A 27,607-nucleotide genomic window follows, 5' to 3' on the forward strand; every position below is an offset into this window, starting at 1 on the left:
AGCAACGTCGGCGATGGTTCGCACTTGGATGGGTGACCGTTTTTTCCGGATGCAGAATTAAGCAAGATCTCCATAAGACATCGAGAGGACATTGAAATTTACATCTATAGTACATCCTTGGGACATCATGCTAGTTATCCCGCGATTGTCACGAGATCGTCTCATGGGATGCCTATAGGATCATAAATGTCCGCTTTTTTTTATCGCAGTAGGCCGATCTTGTTGACGTCCTAAAAACGTCAGCAAGATCGTCCTACTGCGGTAAAGGCAGTGGACATTTTTTATCGTATGGGCATCCCATGAGACGATCTCGTTACAATCGCGGGATAACTAGCGTGATGTCCCAAGGATGTACTATGGATGTAAATTTCAATATCCTCTTGATGTCTTATGGAGATCTTGGGCTATCGTAGGGACGTCTTTAGGACGTCAGCAAGATCGTCCTACTGCGGTAAAGACAGTAGACATTTTTTATCCTATGGGCATCCCATGAGACAATCTCGTTATAATCGCGGGATAACTAGCGCGATGTCTCAAGGACGTACTATGGATGTAAATTTGTTGTCTGGGTTTTGATCAAAAGAATTTATATAAATTAATTTATTTCTAATATTTTTTATAAAATTTATATGTACAACAGAATTTATTTTATATATAAATAAGAAGTATTAAAATATAAACAATGTTATTAAATTACAGCATAAATTATTTATATGTATAAATTACTACGTATAAATTTTTCGGCCAATGCATACTAAACATAACAATAAAGTAATTGATCAATATAACATGTAAAATTCCGCGTAATACGATTGCATAATTATTAATACAGTTGCGTAGAAAAAAATTTGAAGAGATACGAGAGAAGCAGAGGCCACAAATTATGCTTGCCAGCATAAATTAATGTGCTTATTTATTAAATCGTCGATCGACGATGCAGTACTATAACGTCAGTACATGTTCGTTTCTTGCATATTGTCGGGTTAATTAATATTATACGTTTGATTAATATTACAATAAACTTTAAAATAAATTAATGCTGCACATATATTGTATGTATCGCAATCATCGTAGGCATGAGTTAATGCGCATTACGTTTCCAAGTGACGTGAGACACAAAAAAGATGCAGTATTCTGCATTTTTGTCTTTCAAAAATGGATTATGAACTAATTGAATGGCTTGAAAAAGAAGATTTAATGAGTTGATGGAAATATTTATAAGTAAGTATGAAATACTTGAAATATATACATATTTAAAAAATTTTTTTTTTTAATATCATGTATTATAATTTTCCATCCAATTTAACTTAACTACCTGTATATTCATGTTGTTTCAAACGCTTTTTTTATTTAAAAAAAAATTTTTTTGTTGTATAATAACTAAGTTTAAACACACATAACTAATAGCCAAAATGCAAATAGCCAAAGAATAAGTCCAGATAATGCAGCTTCACAATAATTATTATAAGATAATAGTTTTGAAAATATATTCAACAATAATTGTGCTAAAATGATTCTCATTAATATTACAATTATAGCATTAACATTTATTTTAGGCGTCAATTTTATAATGATTTTACAATAATTACAATAAATAATAAAATTTAAAATTAATGGTTTTTAAATTTAATTTTAGAATTATAATATATTATATACATTACATGTTAAAATCAAAATAATGTCAATTTTTTTTATGCATGCTTTCTTATCTGTAAGCATACACTGAAAAAAAATGCAATATATTCAATAAGATATGTTATTGCGGGCTGCCAATTAAAAATATATTCAATACAATAATATATGCTATTGCAGTATCAACATTGTACTTGCATTAATAGCAAATATTATTGTATTGAGTATTTCATGTAGTTGGCAGCCCGCAATCACATATGTTATTGGCTGTATTACATTTTTTTTCTGTGTAGGTATGTGATTTTTTATGTACATAAAATTGTATGTTTTTGTTATTCAGTGGCTTTTGTTTTCTCATATTTTATCTTTTCATCTTTACACTGTTGCATGTGTTTTAAAATATTGTGTTTTATTTTGTTATGCAAAAACTGCATGTTACAAGTATTAGTTATTTTTGTCTTGTTTTCTTAGGTCAAAAATTAATAAACATAAAAAGACTACTCGCTTTAAATAAAGAATTAATAAAAGAATTCCTCAGATAAGATTGCAAGATAGGTTTCCTTTCCAGTTGAAAGTACGCCTAGTAAGTACGCCTGTTATACAAGGAGAGATATTATTTATCCTTAAAAAATTAGCTTTAAAAAAAATGAATAAAAAAGATACTAAGACAAATAAAAGAAGTTTAATAAAAAATGCGCTGCCACATTAAACAATATAGCTATAATACAATGAGCTAAACTCAATGTATTCTTTAATTGAAATTTAGCAACGTTTTTTAAAATTTTAAAAAATAAAATATATTTTAGTGAATGTGTTTTATACAAAGTTACATGCACCTTCTACATCAGCAGTATTAATTTGGCAAAGTGAAAAGTAAAAAATTATGGTCACCAAATCATGGTGATGTAAATAAGTTTTGTAAGCAATATTCTAATAAAGGCTCCAATTAATAATAATGTATATTAATAAAATCTAGTAAGCATATACATACATTCCAATAAGGGCTTAAATTAATATTAATGTATTAGTAAAATCTAGTTGTAAACGTTCTATATCACATATTGCTTCTAATAAATAGCAAACGTCCATTTGTAAAACGTTTTTTATGTCATCATACGTGATTAATACCCTCAAATATTAAATAAAATACCTTTCCTCCCCATTTAATATATATATATATATATATATATATATATATATATTTTTTTTTACTATATTAAGTATATATATTCTTATATTAAGTATATGTATTTTTACATGTTAAGAATATATGATACTGTTCTACCTTTTAGAGAATTTCTGTCTTAAATTAAGAAAAATTTTCTTGCCGCGTATTTTAGATCTAAAAATAATCTAAAGTTAAGTAGTATATTCTTAAGTTGAAAATATGATTTTTTTTGGTGTATTAAATAATATATTCCTTTTAATAAATAAATTTGTAATATTATACATCGGATTATATGTACACCCAAAATGTTAAAATATGCATGCAAATATATATGAAAAAAGACTAAAATATGCACAAAAAATGCCTTATCAAAAAAGAAACAACTTAGTTTAAGATCTATATATTTTATTGCTTTAATATCAAATTAAACTAACACAATTTAAATTATCTTTTTAAATTGAACAAAAAAATTTGGAAATCAACAGACAATCAGTCATTTATGTATGTATATGTATATATATATATTATTCGAAGGATTGAAGTGGTACTCTGTTTTACTTATGTTTCTTAAACGCCAAGAGTGGCACTTTATCGATGATCGGAAAATCAGGAAGACTCTATTAAAATACTTTTTAGATTATTGCTGCCATCTAAGCAATTTTAACTGTTAAAGAAATAAAATTTTATATTAATTTAGTGAAATGATAAGAATAAAATATTTTATACAAAAATAAAGAACATAGTAATGTTGAAAAAGTTATTGATTTTCCAAATTTGAAATTTATGCCATCAAAGTAATCGATAACGACGATAATAAATGTAAGAAATTATCAAGAATTACGCAATTTTTATGAATAGATTTTATTAGTAGTATTCCGAAAAAACTTCGACATTGTTATTTACGCTAACAATAATAAAAAATAATACCAAAAAGAATCAGAAGTGTGAAAAATAAACACTTTACAGAAATGCTTCATAATTTATTACGTATAAAGACTAGGAGCAATATCCATAGTCCACTCTTATATTTAAGATTGCTCGGATCTTTAGTAGGATGAAGTGATCTTGAGATTCCAGTCAAGTAATGAAGTGAACATACAGCATTTCAAAATCGTACTTGAAACGATTTAAAATAAGAATGTGAATGCCGCTTTAAGTCATTTGAAGAAACGAATAACATAAATGTCCATTAACACAATTTTATTAATAACACCTTTGACCACGATAAATGTAATCATATTAAATATTTTTATTATATCTTATGTTATGCAACACTTGGAAACAAGGTATATTCTAAGAAAAAGAAGTTAATAAGAAAAATAGTAAAGAAGAAGCAAAAAAAGTTATTTTATTTAAAAAAGTTATAAAAACTAAAGTTTAACACAGTTATAAAAAATAAAAGTTTAACACATTAAAATTTACATTTCAATTTCTTAAGATTATATTTAGTTACATTAGGCTGAAATTGATCTGTTCTTCTAAAATAGAAAAAAGTGATAATTATTTACTTTCAGAGAAACATTTTTAGAGAAACACAATGACTCTAATTTGACCAAATACTATTAAAACCATTTCTTCTAAACAATCTTTGTTATAAAAAAATTCGCCGGCAATTGTTTAAACAAAAGTAATAAACAAAAAACACTCTTGTGGAACAATTAGAACTCTTCGTTTTAGGCTGTAAGAACAAAGAGGTGTGGGATGAACCTCGCTTCGCGTGGAAAACACGAGGTCTATAATTATTCTGTTCCACATGAGTTTTTGTCTTTCCACGCGAAGCGAGGTCCACCCCACATCTACTCGTGTTTACGGTCGGAAACGAGGTCTATAATTGTTTTGTTCCACATGGGTTGTCGACTTTCCACGCAAATATTTTTGTTTATAACTTTTGTTTAAATAATTGCCGTCGGTTTTTTTATATTGGTAGTTGCTTAGGAGGATAATTTTGATAATATTTGGCCAAGTAGAGTTAATTTGAAATGTTTCTCTAGTAAATAATTATCAGAAAAATAATGGATTATAAAATTGCTGCATATAACATTTTTTTATATATTTATAAAAAACAGATAATATTTCTTAAAATAAATAGTACGCTCTTTAAAAAAAGCTACTATTTTTAACATTCTTACAATAAATGTAATAACGTTGAATAACGTTGAATAACATTAAATCAACTTGATTGTAAATATGTCAGCTGTTTAAGGTTCAAGATTCTTTAAACGTCATCAACCGGTTTTTTGCTTACATATGTGTATACTGGGTGTACCAAAACATGTGAGTCAACGCTCGTAAAAAAGTAGAAGGGATCGAGATGAACATAAAAGTTCAATATTGTCTTTGGTTAAGTCTTGAGTTAGGTCCACCAATAATTGAGATATTTTTCAAATTATGTGAATGAGAGCGTGCCGAAGAAAGAGCTCAATCCGCTTGAGCCACGGAAGAAGTCTATCGTAAATGTATGTTAAGCTTTTATTAATTTACTGTTTACAATTACAATAGAAATTAATTAGATTATTTGCAAATTACATTAATATCTCGATTATTGGTGGACCTAACCCAAGACAATATTGGACTTTTATGTTCATTTTAATCCCTTCTACCTTTTCACAAGCGTTGACCCACATGTTTTGGGACACCCTGTATAACTAGTTAAATTCCGCTATCAATAGTGCCACCAGTTATACATAATTTTCCAGCGTGGTCGGATTTGTGGTTATTGAAGCGTGATCGCTTTAATTTATTTATAAATACAATATATGTTCTCTTGTGTAATTCTAACAAAAACCATTGCAAGTTAATTGCGAAAGAATTTGTAACTGTGGACTAAATTGTGTTGAAAAAATCGCTATTGCATGATACGTATATGATACTATACATTTGGAATTTAAAACTTATAGTTAATCGTCGATAATAAAAATGTCAAGAAACGTTCATGTTTTGCAAGTGAATTAGTTATATTAAAGACAAATACCTACAAAAACAAATTTTAACTTAACGTCAAATTTTATGTCCAAGTGCGGTTTTTTATAAATTAGTAGAAATCAATATTATTATTATTAATAAATTCTGATAATAAGCTTTAATAATACATATCAATAGTAATATATTACTATTAAACTCTATAATAATGAGTCTGTAGATACACGCTCGCATGTGTGTGTGTGTGTGTGTGTGTGTGTGTGTGTGTGTGTGTGTGTGTGTGTGTGTGTGTTTATATAGGAAGTTCTGGAGAGTTGCAACAAAGAAAAATATTACGAAAGAGTTATTTTGTTATGTTTGAAGAAAATAAAATAGACATTATTTCTATAGTCTTTGAGACAAACAAATAAAAGTTATGTCACATGACGGAAACACATGAAAAATTGAATTTAAATTATTAAATGCCGCGTAATGCCGCAATTACTCGTTAGACTGATTGGTCCTTTATACGATTATGATATTGATAGTGATAATGTAATATATGTTTTTACATGAAAAGTATTAAATATCTTGTAAAAATGTTATATTTAATAACGTATCAAGCGAAAGGGAAAGTTTCGTGTTCTTGATATTTTACGGTGGTCCGTTGAGTGGGAAAAGCCGTTTCAAGTACGTTTCAGTACGTTTCGTGCGCATGAGGTCCTTGATTGATGTCCTTGATATTTTCGCAATTCTCAATTCTGCATTTCTAATACCAAAACATTACATATCGTCAATACATAGTGTAGCAAATTGGGTCTCGCAAATGACTGCGAGGCCACACGTTTCTCCGATTTAGACTCAATTTTGTATGTGTTCCCGTCATGTGATGTAATTGTAACTAACACTATCAAATTGATTATCTCAAAAATTATAAGAAATAACGTCTATTTCACTTTCACCTAGCATAACAAAAACATATCTTTTCGTAACACTTTAATGTGTGCTAAATCTTGATGAATTGAATATTTTTATTACATAACCGATCGACGCTTTTTTAAGACGCAAAGAGTCAGCATTCACTTCCATTAAGGGAGTTCCGCTGCTAAATCAAAATGAACAGATTTTCATGAAACTTTATAAAGAAGTTCAAATTAGTGATATAAATTGACTGACAAAATTTTAGAAAGCTGAACTAGCTAGTTATTTAGATATTAAATATTTTATTAACATGGGCTCTTATGGGAATCGATGAATTTTCAGGATTTTTCAGTTTTTATTGTCGTATTAAAGTAGAAGTAGTGAACAGATGTTAATGAAACTTTACAACGATACATCTTAGCTTAAAAAAGTACTGTTAAATTTTTGAAACAATGCACTTGCTTGTTTGAGTGAAATAATTGATAAGATAAAAAAAGTTTACAATAATCGAAGTAAAATAGCACGTAAGTGTGGGAAATGTGTGCTAGTAATATAATAAAAATTTCAAATTGTTGTATTTAGTTATCTAAGGGTAATGTAATAGTAAAAAATGTTTATTCTCAATTAAAAAAAAAAATTATTTTAGTAATGAAAGTAGTACTTTATAGCCAAATTTTTTCTTATATTCACCATTATTAACTTTAGACCATATATAGCAAAAAAAGAAAATTGTCATTTGAATATTTTTCTTTACTTGAACCACTGTGCTACTTGTTGTGCCAAGCCTGAGTAGAGGAACTCCCTTAAATTTAATCATATACTGTTTACTTTCTAAGGTTAAATTAGGATTTAAAAAATTTCACGTTTTTAATTTTACATTGTTTATTTATTATAATAAAAATGTGTTTAAAATGGTAATGTATGCACTGAGAAAGAAATGTTAATTTGACTAAATTTTCCAACTAAATTAAATTTTGTCTATTCAAGTATTTATATATTTCAAGTAACTATATAAATACTTGAATTGAAATTTGTGCATTTAAATTAAATGCATAAATTCTTAAATTGACAAAATTTTAAATTAAAGGTTTTGGAATTTTAAATTGGAAAATTTTGTCAAATTAATAATATTTTTTTTTATGTAACATTATTTGATTCTTATTGTTATGAGTTTTACCACATCATATACATGTTTGCATTTTTCCACGTGTAATAGTTTATAATGATTAAACATGATTTGCAAATAGTATTGTAACTGAGTTTGCATTGCATATGACCCCGCACTAGGAGCAAGAAACCATCGACGGTGTCAAAGTTCGACGGAACCTAGCGCCAAGACTGCATAAATGCCATAAATAAAAACGCGTTTTTTCAACTGTTAATTATCTCTACGTATTTTTAAACAAGTTTTAACGTATCTCAAAAACTAGCTATTTCAGAACTTCGTGCTCATTATTGATCAGTATGGTAAGAACAAACTTTTCTGAAAGTTTCAGACAATTCAACATTTACTTTCCATAACGGTCCGCCATATTAAATTCTGAATAAAAAAATTTGTTTTTTGTTCTTAGCATGTCTCAACGAGATGGCTTATCGTTTGAAATCATACTATTGGCAGTTTCCTGGCTGGCTATAATATAAATTGTTCAATTTAACGAGATCCACATCGTTCTTTTCGTTTGTTACAATGCTCCAGAAATATGTGTATATATATGTATATATGTATATATATATATATATATATATATATATATATATATATTAATTATATATATTAAATTAATTATATATAAAAGTTAACAATAAGCTAATAATTTTTGTCAACAAAAAACTATTGAAGTATTAAATTAAAAAACTGTAAAACTATTACATTAAAAAATTAGATAATCAATAATTTTCTCAAGCTAGCCATGTTTTTTAAAATATTATATACAAATGTATCTGTCCAACGAAATTTTATTCTAAAAATCGGATCTTATTATTCTAGATTTTTAAACTAAATTTTATATTTTAATTTAATCATACCTTACATAATTCTATATTTTTTTATATACTGGTAAAAATAAACAAGATGTAGAAAATAAAAAAAAACAATTTCTTACTCAATTTGCAATTATAATTAAATTCCTGTAATTTATAAGATTATTTACTCTATTAACTTTTATAATAATATTTATTTATGTAAATATAATATGAGAGATATTTTAAAATCAAATGTATTAAAATCTATCATAAAAGAAATAATCTAGATAATTCAAATCTATAATTTTCTGCTCATAAATGTAATAAAATATATTATAATGTATTTTGTGTAAAAAAAGCTTATGGAGGAAAACAAATCTATAACAATTAAACTAAGATAAATTACATTACATTTATGGATCACAAATAATCAATAAAATTAGTTTTTTTTATTACAAATTAATATCTATTTTTATAAAGTACGTGCTAAATTGTAAATTTAATAAAACAATATTCATGTACTTACTTTAAACTAATTTGTTATACATTTTGTTATACAAAAACTAATTTATTATACATTTTCTTATCATTTTATCTGTTATTGTTTAAAATATGTTTTAAATATCTTAATCATAATAAAGACAGTTTATTATATATCAGTATAATCTTATGTTAGTGCTAATGAAAACATCTCATATAAAATGTAAAACACTTTTGATTATGTAGCGAGCTGAATATGTTCAGTTAAAGGATTTAATGTAAAATGTATATATTTACATATGCATAGGTTAAAGTTTCTTTATTGTTTAGTCATTGTGCTGTAGACCATTAAAAAGCAACAAACAATGTAATTTTCTCAGGATTTTTCCTTAAAACAATCATCTCCTTCTACCTTGTCAGATACGTACCTGCATTCAATGTTAATAGAATGCCCCCCTTCTACATGTCGCCTGCTCACATTTATTCTCGTTCGTTTCCTTATTTCAGTTGAAGTGCGGTTGTGGTCGCGTTACCACGTTTACCTCTATCGTATCACGAGTTATAAAGAACCTAATCAACTTTCGTTTTTACGAGTCTCGAGGTCTTAGATCAGCATTCTGGGAGAAGCATTCCGGGAGAAGCATTCCTTATACGTTACCAGAGTTAAAGAGATAAAAAAACTAGATTTGATAGAAAGCTGAATTACTTACCAATTCCCTGAAACGACAATCGAGTATTGCAACATTAATTGAAAATTGTAAATTTATATCTATCAATTTCGCAAGTGTAAACTCGAATAAGTTGAAGAATATTTTCCATTTCTGTGCCTAGAAACGCCAGTGAGATGACGCGAACAAGCAAAGACTACCTTGAAGACATGTTAGACATGTCGAACGTTCAGGATATTGATAGTAATAATTGTCTAAGCGAAATTCCCCAATTCTTCGCGGGAAGCAATGTCCTAATTACAGGTGGTTCTGGTTTCCTCGGCATACTTCTAATAGAGAAATTATTACGGTAAAATATGTTTTAATATAGAAGATTTCAGTGTATATACGAAAAGAATAATTTTTCTGAAGTAAATAAAATTTTAATTTTATATACGTATATATTCAAAAATAATTTTGTTAATAAAATAATTGTAATGCTGAATAGAAAAAAACTTTAAAAAAGTAAAAGAAATATGCCAAGTACATAAACGCGTACTTTCAAAAATGATTTTGAGATCAATATGATTGGCCTAATAAATATTTTTTTTTAAGACGTAAAGAAATTTAATAAACATCGTTTTAAAAATTATATAAATAAAATTAAAAAATAATAAAATTAGCCAAGTATATTTTTAAAAAACTTAGAAAAACTCTATAAAAATTTATTCAAAAATTATTTGAAAAATGAAAATGTTATGTGACACAGTGTGGCGTGTTGCTACTATAAAGAATGATCTATATTTCTACAAAATATTCATTTTCTTTAGCACTGATCATATTCTACACAAAATAATTGTACACGATCAGAATATTCTATTCAAATATATTGTACACAAAAAAATTGTGCGTTAAAAAACTGTACCCAAGAATTATCGTTGAATTAAAAATTACACACGGATATATTTTGCATGGAAAAACTGTCCGTATATCCATGTGCAATTTTTAATTCAAGGATAATTCTTGTGCACAGTTTTTCACGTGCAGTTTTTTTGTATACAATGTATTTGTGTAGAATGTTCTGATCGTGTAAAGTTACTTTGTGTAGAATATGATGAGTGCTTCTTCTTTCTATATGACGTGTTGTGGAAATTGACATTAATAAATGTAACTATAATGACAAGAAAAAAATATTAAAAAACAAATATATTTTGTCCTCGGATATCTTAACATAATTGAATGATTATTATTCAAACACATTTATGATGATTAGCATGCTATTAAGTCATTTTATCCCTGTTTTGTAATAAACAATGCGTTTTTTATAACAAATTCTTGTTTTATAATGAATAATGCAAATAGAATGTAATAACGGGCTAACGTTTATAACGTTTATGACGGTTATAAGTGTATTTTTAATATAGATGTATTTATAGATGTTTTTAAGAAATAGTATAGCTACAAAAATAAAAATCTTTGCTTTTAAACGTATTATTACAAATATTAAGTATAAAATAAAAATATTTACAAATATAAATAGTATATAAATAAATAAGTTTGTTATTATTTTCTTTAAAAACAGTTACTACCTTATAGCAATTATTGCACCTATGCTAATGTTTTTGTCGAATACTGTATATAAAATGCTCAAGTATAACGAGAAAATATTGAAAAAATTTCGACATTGTAAGCAATTTAAATGCCATAAGTACGTAATTATTTTAATGGCCGAACAAACCAGTTCTTAGATCTGTATCTATTTACTTTTTTAAATTCTTCAGCAAAAACTTTTGTTTTTTTATGTGTAGATACGTTTCGTACGTAAAAATAAACAAATAAAATTACAAAATAATTTTTAATGCTGAATAATAAAATTAAATTATACCGTTCTAGTAGATAATTCTAGTTTCAGCAGATTAAGTAAAGTTATAATAGTTATATATATTTTTTAAAATAATTTTTTAATAATATGTATGTTTAATAATTTTTTTTATTAAAAATAAATACTTCTAGATGCTGTCCGGACATAGGGAAGCTATACATGTTTATGAGAGCAAAAAAAAATAAATCATCTGAACAAAGATTCAAGGAGCATTTTGATAATATTGTTAGTAGATAATATATATAATAAGCATGATTCAAATAAATATGTAATTTGATAAAAAAATTTATTACTTGTTAAAATTTTTTTTAGATTTATGATAGATTAAAGAAAGAGCAGCCTAACTTTAACAAAAAAGTAATAATGATAGAAGCTGAATTAAGCAAGTTGGATCTCGGATTATCAGAGGAAAATCGAAAATGTCTTTTAGACGTAAACGTAATTTTCCATGTGGCGGCAACTGTACGATTTAATGAATCAATTCGTATCGCGGTGGACATAAATGTAAGAGGAACGAAGCAGCTTCTTCTCTTCGCTAAAGAAATGCCGAATTTAAAAGTATGAAAAAAAGAATCACATAGGTTTTCATCTTTTGGAAAAAATTCCACTTATTTGATTTTTAATTTTTTCCAGGCATTCGTCTATATATCCACTGCATTTTCTTATTGTGTAAATAATTTTATTGAAGAAAAATTTTATCCTCCACCTATAGAAACGGAAAAGGTCTTAACTTTACTTGACATCTTGGACGATGAACAATTGGACAAACTCGCGCCTACGTAAGTAATTTCAGGGCTGCTGTTCCGTACATGGTTACTGATAGTTATCGGTTCAATAAGTGTCGTTGCGCATGTATTTTGATATATGAAAATATATGCGCAATGACAGTTATCAAACCGACAACTATCGGTAACCGTGTACGGAATATCCTGAAGTGAAAAAATTATAAGACTAAATGTCGAGCATTATTCAAATTATTTAACATGCACTTCATTATATATATTAATATTGCACACTATTTTTAGTAAACATACAATTTTTATTTTTTTGTTTATTCTACAGTTGATCATAAAAACACTGATAAAAAATTTTTATATGGTATATCTTCAATTATAGATTTTATATATATATATATATATATATATATATATATATATAATTTTAATCGTTATCTTTCATATACCTAAATGTGTGTTTGTATATGGAATGAATATAGATTGCTAGGTAAATGGCCAAATTCGTATGCATATACAAAGGCGATTGCTGAATATACTGTTAGACAATACAGTATCGGAATTCCAGTCTGTATCATACGACCTTCGATTGTAACATCAACGGTTGAAGAGCCCGTGCCTGGATGGATTAACAATTTTTACGGAGCGGTGGGCGTAGTTATGGGCAGTGCTATAGGTTTATTGCGTACTTTACATTGTGATCCTGACAAAGTGGCAGAGATAGTGCCCGCTGATTATGTCATTTCGCATTTCATCGCCGCAAGTTGGGATACCGCTAAAAGAAGGTAAATCTATTTTAAAGATACAAAGTAGATATTCCTGTAATATAATAGTTAAACAGATTTATTTTTATAAATAAGTCAATTTGCGTTACTTTATTTTATTACAAAAATGTGCTGTACTCGCGCTAATTATTATATTTTTATTTTATGTGTATACATATAGAGAAGTGATTAAAGTTAAATGTAAAGTTAATTTGTGTACTCAGGATTATATTTTTATTATCATTATACACATATTAAATTTTTGAATAGAAATTTAATTTTGGGTAAGAAAAGAATAAATAAGCGACATATTGTTCCTTTTAATATTTACTAAACTGCTATAATTCACAATCATCATAACAGTCGCGACGACATCATGACACAAATAATTGCGTTTAACAATTCTTTTTAATTCAGAATAAATCGATATATAATTCAGTTTTTTTTTATAAATAAAATTACTCTGACAAGATTTTTCTACGAAGACAAAAATTACATATAACGTATAATAAGCATAATAAGCATAATAAGCATAAAAAAAAACAAGAACAAAAGAATACATTGTGGTTATTCATAGCACGAATTCAATGCAGCAATTATATAGCACAAGCATACCCAAGTAGAACAAAAAATCACTGTAATATCACAATGACATTATAATTAATGATTTCATAATAATTATCAGAAGTCATATTTGGATTATGATCAAAAAGTAATCAAATTATGAATATTTTAAAATTTAGATATACTGTTTGAATAGTTCACAATAATTTTAATCTACTTCCGACATCCATAACAAAAATGATACTATCATGATAAGAATATGCGCAGACTTTTAGAAGCAAGAGGAAAGTAAGTGTTGTGTCTGTTTATGTATAAATGTTTATGAACCGAGTTGAGCAAAATTACGTTTAATGTGCAAATTTATAATGGAAATCAAACAGTCTTTTTTGTGCGACATGGAATTTTTCCTCAATATATGTGCATTCGAATAGGGTAAGTTAAGGTATGATGGCCGTACGGAAAAGATGGCCAATGGCTATAATTTCTTCAATAATTGCTAGATAATGTGTTCTCGTAATTATTTTCAAAGATAATCGATATTTATTGTAGTTTATATGCGTATACTATTCGAAATAATGATATTGTGGATGTCATATCATGTTTTTACTTTTGACTGCCTGCAAAGTTTTTCACGTGTTTGTTAGAAATTGCCACAATGTCGAATAAATTACAGTTGTGCTGTCGCAATAAATGTTACACATGTAACGAAAGTATGTAAATTGTAATGTGCAATTATATATTTTATTTTTTTTCTATTTTTTAAATAAATACTATGATTATTTTTCTCACAATTTGGGCAAAATAGCCCATAACTTTTCGGGGTAAGTGTTTATGTATATATTTTATTTAAAAAAAGAATTAAAACAAAAATTAAGTTGTAAACTTAATATTTTAAACTCAATATATTATATACGTTTTTTTTTAGTAGTGACAATGAGTAAAATTAATCCTAAACTTATGTAAACATTTAATATTAAAAATATTTAAAAATAAAACTAAATATGTGATAATATGTAGCAATAAAACTAAATAAGTAAAATTATACGCTTTTTTTATTATTTTATAAATTATATATAGCCAACTGTTCTATAATACTATGACCATCTTTTCCCTAAAAGTTGTGAAAGATGACCAATGTTTATGTTTTAATATTTTGATAATAAGAAATTTATATTAAATTTTTTCTCTTTAATGTCGATAATTTTACATACTTCAAGCTTCATAGTAGTAGCAAAGTAATATAGCAATCAAGCAAAGTAATATACCAAACACTATTAAAAAATAATAAAAATAAAAGTACGTTTTTTGCATTTTAAAAAACTATGGCTATCTTACCCGAGTTTACCCTACATATGTGAATACAAATATAAATGTGTATATAAACGTTCATAATTTCATATCGCAATTAATTGCACCGACTAAATGAAGCCGTTACATCATGAAACCGGTAAATATTATCTACAAAACACAAGATTTTAATCATTTTGTATATGCAAGCAATTTTGTATATACAAGCGTTTTGTATATACAACGTTTTCTAAGTTAAAGTTATTAAAAGATTAAAATATAGTCATATAAAAGTTATATTATTATTTAATAAAAGTATTAAATTGTATCATCTTCACTTTTCAGAAATAACTACAATTTGATGTCATCTTAACTTTTAAATGACTTTTTTTCTATTTGGGTATAATCAAAAATAAATAACAAGAAAAATAAGAGAGAAAACAAAAATTATAATGTGAGACTTAAATTTAAATAGAATGTAAATTTTTCTTAAAAACCAGAGTTAGATAAAATCATTTCACTTAAGAGGATGCTAAACTGCCCATCAAACTTGATTGAGGTCGATAATGCAGAGTCATTATTTATCCTTGTTCGTGAAAAAATTTGCTTTAAAATACAAGTTATATAGCTTATACTTACAAATAAATGGTGTCTCGCAGTTTGGAATAGAAGGAATAAAACTATATTTGTCAAATTATGTTTACAAGCCGTAAAAAAACATATTTATGTGATCAAAAATTTTATTCATTTAAGCGTTTCTATTTTTAAAATATCTTTTTTGTACGGCTTGTAATCGTAATTTGATGATTATAATCTTATTCCTCAATTTATTCCGAACTCGGGAACACCATTCATTTGTATGTATAAGCTACATAACTTGTATTTTGAAGCAAATATTTTTATGAACAAATAAAATTTAAAAAATTTTTTGCATTTTTGGTCTTTATCTAATCGTCCCTCGGTTCATTTGTGTACGTACTTTAAAAATGTAAAAGGATTATCAATTCTGTAAATTCAATTCGAAATTAAGTGATAAATACAGAATGTCGGTAAAACACACGGCTTTAGCATCCTCTTAAAATGTCAAACTAAATTTAAATAAAATTAAAAATCTCTAAAAATTTGTATATAATATTCAGGTTTTTTAAAAATCCTTATGTTTTATTAATATTACTCTCAATAATACCTTTTTAAATAACAAAACAATGCATACGCAATGCATATACACATAACTTTGTTTTATAATGTATTTATAATATATATTTTTGTTAGAAATACTCTATTGAGCATCGAGAATGCTAATCCGGATGTTCCAGCAACTGAGAGGACACCGATTTACAATTACGTATCGATTTGCCAAAATCCCATCACCTGGAGAAGATTTATGAAAATAAATGAGATATATGGTATGCAGGTACCAAGTACACATGTTCTCTGGTACTACATGCTTTTCCTAAATAAACATAAATTCGTGCACGATATTTGTGTCATATTTCTGCACATGATACCTGCTATGATAGTCGACACTGTACTCTTTCTCAGCGGCCGAAAACCAATGTAAGGGATATACCGAGTTTACCCCTAAAAGAACAACGAAGTAAATCTTGCAGAATTTAATGGTTATAAATTTTCAGGCTATTGAAAGCATATAGGAAGATAAACACATTTTCGTCTATTATATCGTATTTTTCGTCACAAGAATGGCGCTTCAATAACGATTCCGTTGTAAAGCTCTGGAATCGTATGAATCCAGCCGATCGCAAGATTTTCAATTTCGACATGGATAATTTAAATTGGGAATCGTATCTCAAACACATGATACCTGGTTTGCGCATATATATAGCTAACGATCCAATGGAGACCTTAGAGCAAGGACGACAGAAATACAGAAGGTGAGTAATTATTTTTGCATATAAGTTTAAGTATAATCGCTATTGTTCGTGAAACATATATTTACAATCTCTTCCTTTTTTTAGATTGAAAATGTGCCATTATACTTTGTTAACAGTTTTAACGATTTTATTAGTATGGGGCATCATAAGCTTAATAAATTATATAATGTTGTATTTCTTGTAGAAATGCGTTAAAAAATTTTTTATTTAATAGCAATAAATTATTACACACACCCACACTCCTCCCCCCCCCCCACACACACACACAGATAATCAGAAGAAATGTTGAATAATAAAAATAAATGTTGATAATCGTTTCACCTGTTACCTTCTACGCCTACCTTACGTACACAATGACTAAGAAAAAAGAATCAATATGCGTGAGTTCTTTTTTAGTCATGCGCATATGAGTAATCTCTAATGATGTACTTAAGAACAAATATCACACATAAATGTCCTTCGTGTTGTTTTTTCCTTAAAAAAATACAAAGAAATTGTACATTACATGTACATTTTTTTAATGGAAGTTTTATAGTTTGTGTTTAAGTATATATTAAATTCTTAATAAACTAAAGCATGTTTTATAAAACTTTATAATGTTATTGTTTAATTATAGTCATTTTTGTCAGATTTTAATCTACAAACATGCTTTGTCTTATTCTCTCTTATTCATACAGTTATTGATATAATGGAATCCCGCATTAGTCAACTCCGCGTTAATAGAAACTTCTATATGCACTCGGTGCAGGCGAGTAGCACAAATGAGGACTAGATGACAATGCCGCTACGCCTGAATTTCACGGAGTAGGAATGAAATCCAGCAATAGGAAATCACCTCGTGTTAGTAGACTAGAGCTTCGAACAACTAACGCGGGGTTCCAGTGTATTACATCTCCATATTTAATTTTTATATTTATAATTATAACATATTGTAATTATAAGGTAATCAAATAAAAAAAGAAAAAATATACATCGTACTTTTATTTATTAAATTATTAAATTATTATTATATATATATATATAAATTTAAAAAAAACATAAAAAGGTTATATATTGTGCCTCCCCCCTCTCTCTATGTATGCGCGCGCGCGCGTGCGTGTACATGAAGAATACTACAAATAAATATGCAGAAAGAATAAATAAATAAATATATTATGTCAAATTTTTTCTTATCAATTTTAAACCAAAATTATATTGTAAAATAAAATATACCTATCTGAAGAATATATATATATATATATATATATATATTATAAATATTAATATACAAAAAAATATTTTTTTAGCAATAAAAATAAATATTTTTTTGAAAACAGTTTAACATTTTTTGTACATATGTATTTTTTATTTATTACTTGTTTATTACTTATTAATTACATATTTAATTATACTTAATTTCTCAGATTATATTATTTTATAATTTTGAAAAATACACAAAATACTAAATTTATTCTCTTCTTTATTTTTATTTTCAAAACATGTAATTTTATTATAGTTCTTGTATAACACTTGTGTATTTAATAAGAATTACTGCTATATAATAACACTAAAATTATATTTATAAATGTATAAAAATTATTATTATATTTACAATTAAATAAATTTTTCCTAATATATTAAAAAGATATCGTGTTATATACTTTTATAATGTATACCATGACTAAATTATTGATACTTATCGCAATAATGCGATACAGCATGTATATTTTTAAATTTATATTGTATCTATTTTTTTGTTGTACTTTTATGGCTATTTCTTCTATTGAAAGAAGAAAATTATTTACACTTTAAAATGTAAAATGTACTTTTTTAATTTAAATTTTGGTTGCTTTTGTCAAACATTTTTGTACATAACAACAAGTATATAACACGTGAACTGTCAAAGATCAAATTCATGTGGAATCTCATTAATTTCAAAAGGTATTAGTACGCATTATGTGTTAATTCATGATATTTGTTTTCTAAAAACGTCATTTCCGCTAAAAATCTAATGCGTAATACCATGACTTTGTAACACACACACACACACACACACAATAGAAATAGTAGTAGAAATAGAATAAATTATATACTTTTAAACAGTATTTACATATTCGACAACCTTAGACGACGTTTATTACATTATTTAAAATTTTTTTGTATTTTCTACGTTTGTTTACAAAATTCTTTAAAGTTTTGGAGAAAATGTTTGTTATAAAAGAAATTTATTTATTTAAATGTGTTTTATTAGTTGGGGTAAATTAGGGTATGATGGCCATACGGAGAAGATGGCCAATAGCTATAATTTTTAAAATAATTGCTAAATAATGTATTCTTGTAATTATTTTCAAAGATAATCAATATTTACTGCAGTTTATGTGCGGATACTATTTAAAATAACAATATTGTGGCTATTATATCACGTTTTTACTTTTGATTACCTGCAAAGGTTTTCATCTGTTTATTACAAATTGGCACAACGAATAAATTACAGTTGAACTCTTACAATTAATGTTAGACACATAACAAAGATATGTAAATTTTAATGTGTGATTATATTTCACTTCCCTTTTTTTTTAAATAAATAACTGTGACTATCTTTCTCTCACAGTTTGGACAAAATTGCTCGTGATTTTTTTCAAAGTAAATGTTTATGTATACATGTTATTAAAAAAAAAAAAACGAGAATTAAGTCGCGCACTTAATATTTTAAATTTGATGTATGATAAATACTCTTTTTTAATACTGACAATGAGTTAAATAAATGCTAAACTTATTATTAAAAATGTTTGAAAATAAAATTAAATATGTGCTAATATGTGACAATAAAACTAAATATACTGGCGCAAAAAAATGACAAAATTTTTGACCGAATTTTTAAGCAATCTTCAAAGTGATGCAACTTTGCGAAAAATCATCCAAATTGCATGTACTTTTTTTAAATCAAAGGCAAAGAATCTACTTTGAGAATCTCTAGGCGAAAGTTTGATTTGTTAAGTGTGAACTTTTTGTATCGCATAAAAACCAAACATGTATTTTTTAATTGAAAAAAGTAAAAGTTTGTTATCATTTTTCACAAGTTTCTCGTTAAAATCTTGCTAATATTAATCCAGATTCTTAAAGTTCATTCTTTTCTAAGCAATTAAAAAAAACATGTTGATACGATGTTTTTTGTTGATAGCACACGAGTTTGAAATTTGCACTGCATTTTAGGGTATTTTAGCGAATAAATATTTTTTGAATATCATGAATTTTGAGTATCAATATGATATTGCACATTGATTTTATTCATGTTTAACTCAATCATACAGCCGTCATCAGAGTGACCCGATATGCACCACGTGGAGATTGACAGTTGGATTTTGCACATCACGTGGCTCTGAAATTCATAGATGGAAATTTCCACTTACTGATCTGAATATAGCGGATTGCTGATGCGTCAATTTTACTGAAGTCAACAGAAGGTTCGCCATTTCAACAGCCTGCTCAGATATAAATATACATATACACATACACATACTTACACATAAAAATTAAAAATTCAAATTTCATTTAAAAAATATGTCCTTTTTATAAAATGTGTAAGATCCAATCTCCACGTGGTGCACATCGGGTTATTCTGATGACGGCGGTATGATTGAGTTAAACACCAATAAAATCAATGTACAATATCTTATTAATACTCCAAATTTATGATATTCAAAAAATATGGTATTTATTCGCTAAAATACCATAAAATGCAGTGCAAATTTCAAACTCGTGTGCAATCAACAAAAAACATCGTATCAACATGTTTTTTTTTAATTGCTTAGAAAAGAATAAACTTTAAAAATTTGGATTAATATTAGCAAGATTTTTACAAGAAACTTGTGAAAAATGATAACAAACTTTTACCTTTTTCTTATTTAAAAAAAAAAACCACGTTTGGTTTTTATGCAATACAAAAAGTTCACACTTAACAAATCAAACTTTCGCTTAAGAATTTTCAAAGTAGAGTCTTTGCCTTTTAATTTAAAAAAAGTACAGTAATTTAGATGATTTTTCGCAAAGTTGTATCACTTTGAAGATCGCCTAAAAATTCGGTCAAAATTTTTGTCTTGTTTTTTTTTTGCGCCAGTGTATGTAAAATTATAAGTATATTATTATTTTGTAAATGTTAAGTATATAAAATATGTGTATGACCAACTGTTCTATGATACTGTGGCCATCTTTTTCCTAAAAGTTGTAAAAGGTGGCCAATGTTCGTGTTTCAATATTTTAATAATATAAAATTTTTATTAAATATTTTCTTTTTAATGTTGATAGTGTTACATGCTTTAGGCTTCAATAAAGTAATATATTACCAAATGCTATTAAAAAATATTAAAAATAAAGTGTGTTTTTTGCATTTTAAAAAACTGTGGCCATCATACTCGAGTTGAGCCTAAGTTTTAAATACATGAAATATGTTGATTTTGTAATTAATGTATCTAATATATTGATTATATAATCAATCTCACAGTATACTTTGAGAATTACATATAAACGTTAGACACATACATAATTTTAATAAAATGTATACTTAAAGGAAATTTACTGAATCTAATAATAGATGCATTTTAAATAAAAAAATTTAAAGCTTTTGTTAATATTATTGCTTTTTAGATTTTTCGTAGTGATGGATTCAAGACAAGACAAAACAGGACAAGAATTCGACGTTCTTGTCTTGTCTTGACTTTCTAATATCAAGAATCACTATGTCTTGATCTTGACAATCAACTTCTTGTCTTGATTCTTGCAAGATTCTTGATACTTTTATATTTTATAATATGTATAAACTATGTATGTATATACAAGGTGTCCCAAAATATCTGGGTCAACGCTCGTAAAAAGGTAGAAGGGGGATCGAGATAAACATAAAAGTCCAATATTGTCTTGAGTTACGTCTTGAGTTAGATCCATTGATAATCGAGGTATTAATTTTTCAAATCATACGAATAAGAGCGTGCCGAGGGAAGAGCTCGATCCGCTCGAGCCATAACATGAAAGAAAAAAATCTATCGTGAATGTATGATAAGCTTTCATTAATTTGCTGTTCACAATTACGATAGAAATTAATTTGATTATTTGCAGATTCCATACGTTAATATCTGGATTATTGGTAGACCTAACCCAAGACAATATTGGACTTTTATGTTCATCTCAATCCCTTCTATCTTTTTACGAGTGTTGACCCACATGTTTTAGGATACCCTGTATATATATATATATATATATGTATATATATGTATATAGAATTATAGATATTATAAATTTTATAAAATTTATAGATATATGTATAAATTTTAATAAAATCTAGATATTATAAATAAAAATATTGATTTATTTACATTCTAATTTTGTTAAAGTTTTTGAAATATTTTTATAAAAATTATTTAAAAAATATATTTTTAATAGACAAATATTAACTAACTACACAGAAGAAATTCATAAAATATCAATTATTAAATATATTTGAACAAAAACGCATTTTTAAATAAATAAATATTTTTATTTATCACAATTCAGTTAATATTAACTAAACTATAAATTTTGACTACATACGTTGCATACTTGTCGAAGAAATTAATATTGACTCTAACTATTAACATTTTTTAATTTTTATTTGTATTACTTTTTTTTAATCGATTCTATCATTTTACTGTGATTTGTTTAATTCTAATAAAGCGTTTTGTATACGCTTGTACTTCATACTCATTGTATTTTTCTTATAGGATGAAAAAGCACACAATGATTTGATTAAAAATTGTCGAAAACTATTTTTAGTAACAAAAAATTTGATATCATAAATAATCAAACTCTTCAATTAGGATTCTTCGTGATTAAATAATTCGCTAACTAAATAAATTATATATAAATATTATAATTTAGAATTAGTGAACAATAAATTTGATATAAAATTTTATTATAGTTAGACAATTTTTTGACATAATTTATCAACTATAATTTAAAAAATTGTTGTTTAATTAAATTATTAAAATTTACATAAAAGTGTATGAGATTTTTTAATAAAGAATGTTCATTATTAATACAAAGAAATTGGTGTTTTTTACTTGAAAAATCAGACAAGACAAGACAAGATCTTGAAATTTTTGTCTTGTCGTCCATCACAAAGTCTTTAATTTATTTGTTTGTATAAAAGTTTTCAATTATTAATAAAATATTAAATATTAAATATTTCAATTAATTAATAAAATATTAATTAATTGTTATCACGCTTATTATTATTAAAAATAACTTATAAATTAAGAAAAGATAGTTTTTCGTAAAATTTTCTCTCATAAAAGGTTTTCTCCACTAAAAATAATATCGCTAAAATTATTTTGTATAAAATTACTTTTAATCATCATATTTATATTATCATTAAGATAGAATTTAGTTAATGTAGAATTATGTAGAATTTAGCAAGTTATCTTTAGAGCACGCTACTTGTTCTATGTAATAATTAATATTAAATATAATAGTATAAAGACTAAAGTGTTAGTGTAATATAATATATATAAATATATTTTCAAAAGAATATAATTAGTAGTAATATAGTTATCAGTGTAAACGTGCAAAGTTTTAAATAATGACATATATTTAATATTAAAATAAAATATCTTGAAATACAATATAACATTGTACGTATACCTGCCGTAGATGAATTGCCGACAGATTATATCGACTACAAGCAATGTAAATTAACAATGTTAGCAATATTAGATAACATTCAAATTATACATAAAAGTATGAAGTCTAGATGTTTAATTTGACTTACTTAAGAGATAAAAAATTAAATTTTATTAATAATTTTGAAAAAATTATTTAAAAAAGTAAATTTTATGTAAAACAGTATATTATTTTTGGCAAGTTACTAAAACGTAACTTTTACATAAGTATATCAGCCTTTTTATATATATTTTTAATAATACAATAAATTATTAACAACGTAATTTGCTTCAGAAGTCTTGTTGAAAACTTTAGTTGATTATCTCTATGCATGATTATTAAATTAATAATAAAATAATATAATTAATAATTATAATAACATTAATATAATTATTATTAATTATTAATATAAGTAAAATATTTATTCTTTAAAGATATAATATTGTACAAGTATCTTTTTATTTGCTATATAAATATGAAGAACTTCATATTCCTTTGAAAGGATAGATGGCGGTAGTTACTTGGTTTCCATAAGTTACTATATTCATTAAAAAAATTTTTACAACGTATTCCGATGATGTATGTACCTCTCTATAATATTTTATGTGATCTAATTTTATAAATAATGCATTTATTTAAAATCATTCTTAAATTAATAAAAATGTTTAAAAAATTAACTGTTTCTCTTTTAGATATGTAAACATTGTCAAGTAAAAAAAAATATTAATAATTAATAATCGAATGTATCAATTATTAATATATATAAATAATTAAAAGAAATATTTGTTAAAAAAGAAATTAAAAATTACCGTAATTTGTATTGCGAATAGATTGCCTTATTTTTATCATAAATAATATGTTTCTTTTCACTCGAAGTTTAGAGCAGAATTTTATCAAATCGGAAAAAGAATAATCAAAATTAAATGTTACATTTATTAATAATAAATTTGATGTAATGTATGTAATATCAAAAGTGTGTGTTAATCCGATGTTCAAAGAAAATCCCACGTTCGATCGTAGGAAAGTCACGAGTGCACGCATAGAAGTAAGACTTCTTAAAATTCTCACGAATCGTTATCGAGACGTTTAGCGCTGGCACGTTTACGCGAGTCGCACGGTTTACGGTAATTTTAAAGCCGATCTCAACACGCTTCCGTCTCATCACGCGCAAACAACAAGGCGGAATTCACGCTGATGGCATAAAAATTCGTTCACCTTACCTGTTATATTCGGTTCACCCACGAAGTCGAGTCGGTGTGTCACGATCGCACATGCGAAGAATATGCATCACTTCGGGCGATCCATTCTCGCGCATAATGCTGCACTTTGCACGACAACCCTTGGTTTATGGGCATTCTCACGCATCTAATAAGTCGACTCTGCGCTGCAGGGTTCCGGGAGTGAACGCTGAGACCTCGAACAGACATACATTTTGGGTTAAATAAAACTATGAAAGCTTGAAATTTATCTTGGTACCTTAAGAAACTCTTTGATGTTTTTCCAGATCTTTGTATCATAGTTTTATGATTTTTATTAATATTAGTTCTACATTTGGACAAATGTATGTATTTCGAAAAATTTATATACAAAACATTATCAAAATTATGCACAAGACAAGCTTTGTTTTGATATAATACAATCTCTATTTTAGTAATGAAAAGATTTACGAGTAAAAATTAATTAAAAGCTTTCAAACTAGTTTTGTGCATTATTTTTGTATAAGTTTTTATTTATTAAATCTTTTCAAGTAAAACGTTTGACAAAATACTGTGACAAAATTGAAAATATATTATGTAACAATTAATAAAATAAAACAATATATTATGTAACAATTATCTAACTGAATCGAATGAAGGACAATCGACAAAAACTTTCGATGGCAATACATTATGCAAACAAATAAATATCTATTCTTACTATAGATACTTTCATTTATAAATTCTTAAAGAAATTTAACAATGGCACGATTTGATTCTGTGACAGTATTTTATCAAAAATAGTTTTATTGAGATATGAAAGTTGTAACAAAATAAAACGTCAGCATATGAAAGTACGAAATATTCATATTCGTAATGACAATTTAATAATATTGTAAATCAAGGTGTGATGCTGAGAGGATTGTCTGATGCACCTCTATGTAGGCAAGCAGGAAAGAATTCAGGCCGCGCGATGACTAACAATACATACATACCTCATGCGAGAGAGCATAAGAGGAACGGGATAATATGAATCGGTCATACTTCTAGTTTCTTGGAACGGCAATTATCGGAGATAGTTTCCTAGAGGATTTTTCGGATCGAGAGGGAGATACAATTCGCACGTGGGTGTCTTTGTCTTCGGCTGGCAACGTCTGGCGCGGCGCCCGATTCCCAAAGGCGTGGCCATTGATTCGTCTACACTCGATCACACACATATTCACCGACGTACGCACAAAAAAAGTCTCGGATTGATCTCACTTAGAAATACTCGAATAGCGACACCCACATACGCGGGCAACGGCCATTCATCAACAAATTCTTCATCCCGCGTGTTAAAGATTCTCTCTCCGTTCGATCTTGCGTTTGTATTCTTACGTAAGTCTGTTGTACACGCATGTACATCGCATAAACAGGTCTCATCAACATTAATTAACATGAATCATAATTAAGATCATCTCTCTCTCTTTTTCTCTTTATATTGCAACCGGAAACAGAGGCGCGGTTAAATTGCGGGTCAACTTTTCCGCTCGTCAATTACGTACTTTTTTAAACTTGATTTCTATACATGCGTTACTGTATAATTCCAGTATAGCGAAATTATATTATGTGATTTGAATAAAGAAGAAAGCGTCGCGTCATAAACACATAGTCACGCTATTGCATCGTTCTGTAAATCGTTAACGAAAGACACTCAGCGACTCAAACATCCAGAACGATTTCAATTGAAAAGTTCAGACTTTCTACAAGTCGATAAATTCACGATCATTGCGGGAACTTTTGTAGAACGGACGTCAGGATAACTAAAGTCATAAAGTAACGCTCTCGTATAATAATGCCGCAATGCGTCTAATCCTTGCTAAGTGTATATAGCACTTGTGGTTTTCATAAGTTATTTTAGTAGATAACAGACTAAATATGTTTAAACGTTTAAACATTTAAATAATCTGTTCTATCTTTTTTATGGTAACGATCTTATTTATGGTAACAGAATATCGAAAAATTTGCATTTTTTATTTACTATTTTTGTCCTAAAAGAGCTGTATTTTTAATATTCCTTTGTTATATATATTTCAGAAGAGATGTATATTTACTTTTATATTATTGACAAAATTTTATGCTTGGCACGAATCAATACATGAATTGTGTACAGCAATTTCCATTTCGGAAGAATACTATTATTTATCGCGTGTCTAGTTTTAGAATTTCGAAACGCATGACATTACGAAAGCTTTCAATGTGTGTGAAAAATTGTATGTTTTACCTACTTCAACGTTTTTATTTCTGTTTTTATTTGCATTTGATATTGCTTTAAAATTTTATTTCAAATTTTATAAAATATTGATTAGTATTCTAGCATTAAATTATGCTAAGAAATAAATTCTAATTATCGTTATTATCATTGATAACAAAATAAAGGTATCTAAATTTAATAAAAATAAAATATCTCTGTTCTACATTTTTAGAATAGTATATGCAAATTATTATGTATGTGTGTATAATCTTTATTGTTTTCCCTTAGGATTACAATTTCATTATAAAAAACTGACCCTTAACACTGAACTCATTTTCTAATTTTAATCTAACTTACAAACTAAATATCACGAGTCATCCGCGAAGTCCGAGTTCACGCTTTCTTTTGTGCAAATTATTAATTTTGTATAGCAGATAAGAAAGTAATATTTAAAGTTAAGGTTGATCCAGATTATGGTTGCTGATCGAAAAGTCAGGCTTTAATAAAAAAGATCAAGTCACCTCTTTTCTATGTTCCCAAGAAGTTTGATATCAATTGATATTTCCTAATTAAGTACTATCTAGAATTTGCAGTTTTTAGATACAAATTGAAATGCATCGATGTTTATACATACTCTTAATTTTATAGAGTTGTAGCGCGACATTTATTTTAGTCTGA

At 26.6% G+C, this 27,607-nt stretch overlaps 1 protein-coding gene and 1 long non-coding RNA gene across 4 annotated transcripts in view; one reads left to right on the forward strand and one right to left on the reverse strand.

Moving 5' to 3' along the window:
* The window catches only part of LOC118647271, a 32,491-nt gene that overhangs the window by 3,912 nt on the left and 972 nt on the right, over window positions 1-27,607 (reverse strand). Inside the window, exon 2 of the long non-coding RNA XR_004964577.1 lies at window positions 24,721-24,914. This is a non-coding gene — a long non-coding RNA (uncharacterized LOC118647271). The remainder of the gene's footprint in view (window positions 1-24,720; window positions 24,915-27,607) is intronic.
* Window positions 876-17,189, forward strand: LOC105828308 (fatty acyl-CoA reductase wat). Of its 3 annotated transcripts, XM_036291811.1 has the most exons (10): window positions 876-1,221; window positions 9,569-9,818; window positions 9,893-10,078; window positions 11,722-11,815; window positions 11,903-12,148; window positions 12,224-12,369; window positions 12,807-13,109; window positions 16,212-16,496; window positions 16,574-16,831; window positions 16,916-17,189. In XM_036291811.1, exons 3-10 carry the CDS (start codon window positions 9,906-9,908, stop codon window positions 17,013-17,015), a joined length of 1,605 nt encoding a protein of 534 aa, XP_036147704.1. In that variant the 5' UTR covers window positions 876-1,221; window positions 9,569-9,818; window positions 9,893-9,905; the 3' UTR covers window positions 17,016-17,189. The 3 variants fall into 3 exon arrangements, with proteins under 3 accessions (XP_036147704.1, XP_036147706.1, XP_036147705.1); XM_036291813.1 differs by lacking the exons at window positions 9,569-9,818; window positions 9,893-10,078 and having other exon boundaries at window positions 16,916-17,045; XM_036291812.1 differs by lacking the exons at window positions 876-1,221; window positions 9,569-9,818 and having other exon boundaries at window positions 9,944-10,032; window positions 16,916-17,045.

The sequence above is a fragment of the Monomorium pharaonis genome, chromosome 9 (genome assembly GCF_013373865.1).
Source record: "Monomorium pharaonis isolate MP-MQ-018 chromosome 9, ASM1337386v2, whole genome shotgun sequence".
NCBI classification, from domain to species: domain Eukaryota; kingdom Metazoa; phylum Arthropoda; class Insecta; order Hymenoptera; family Formicidae; genus Monomorium; species Monomorium pharaonis.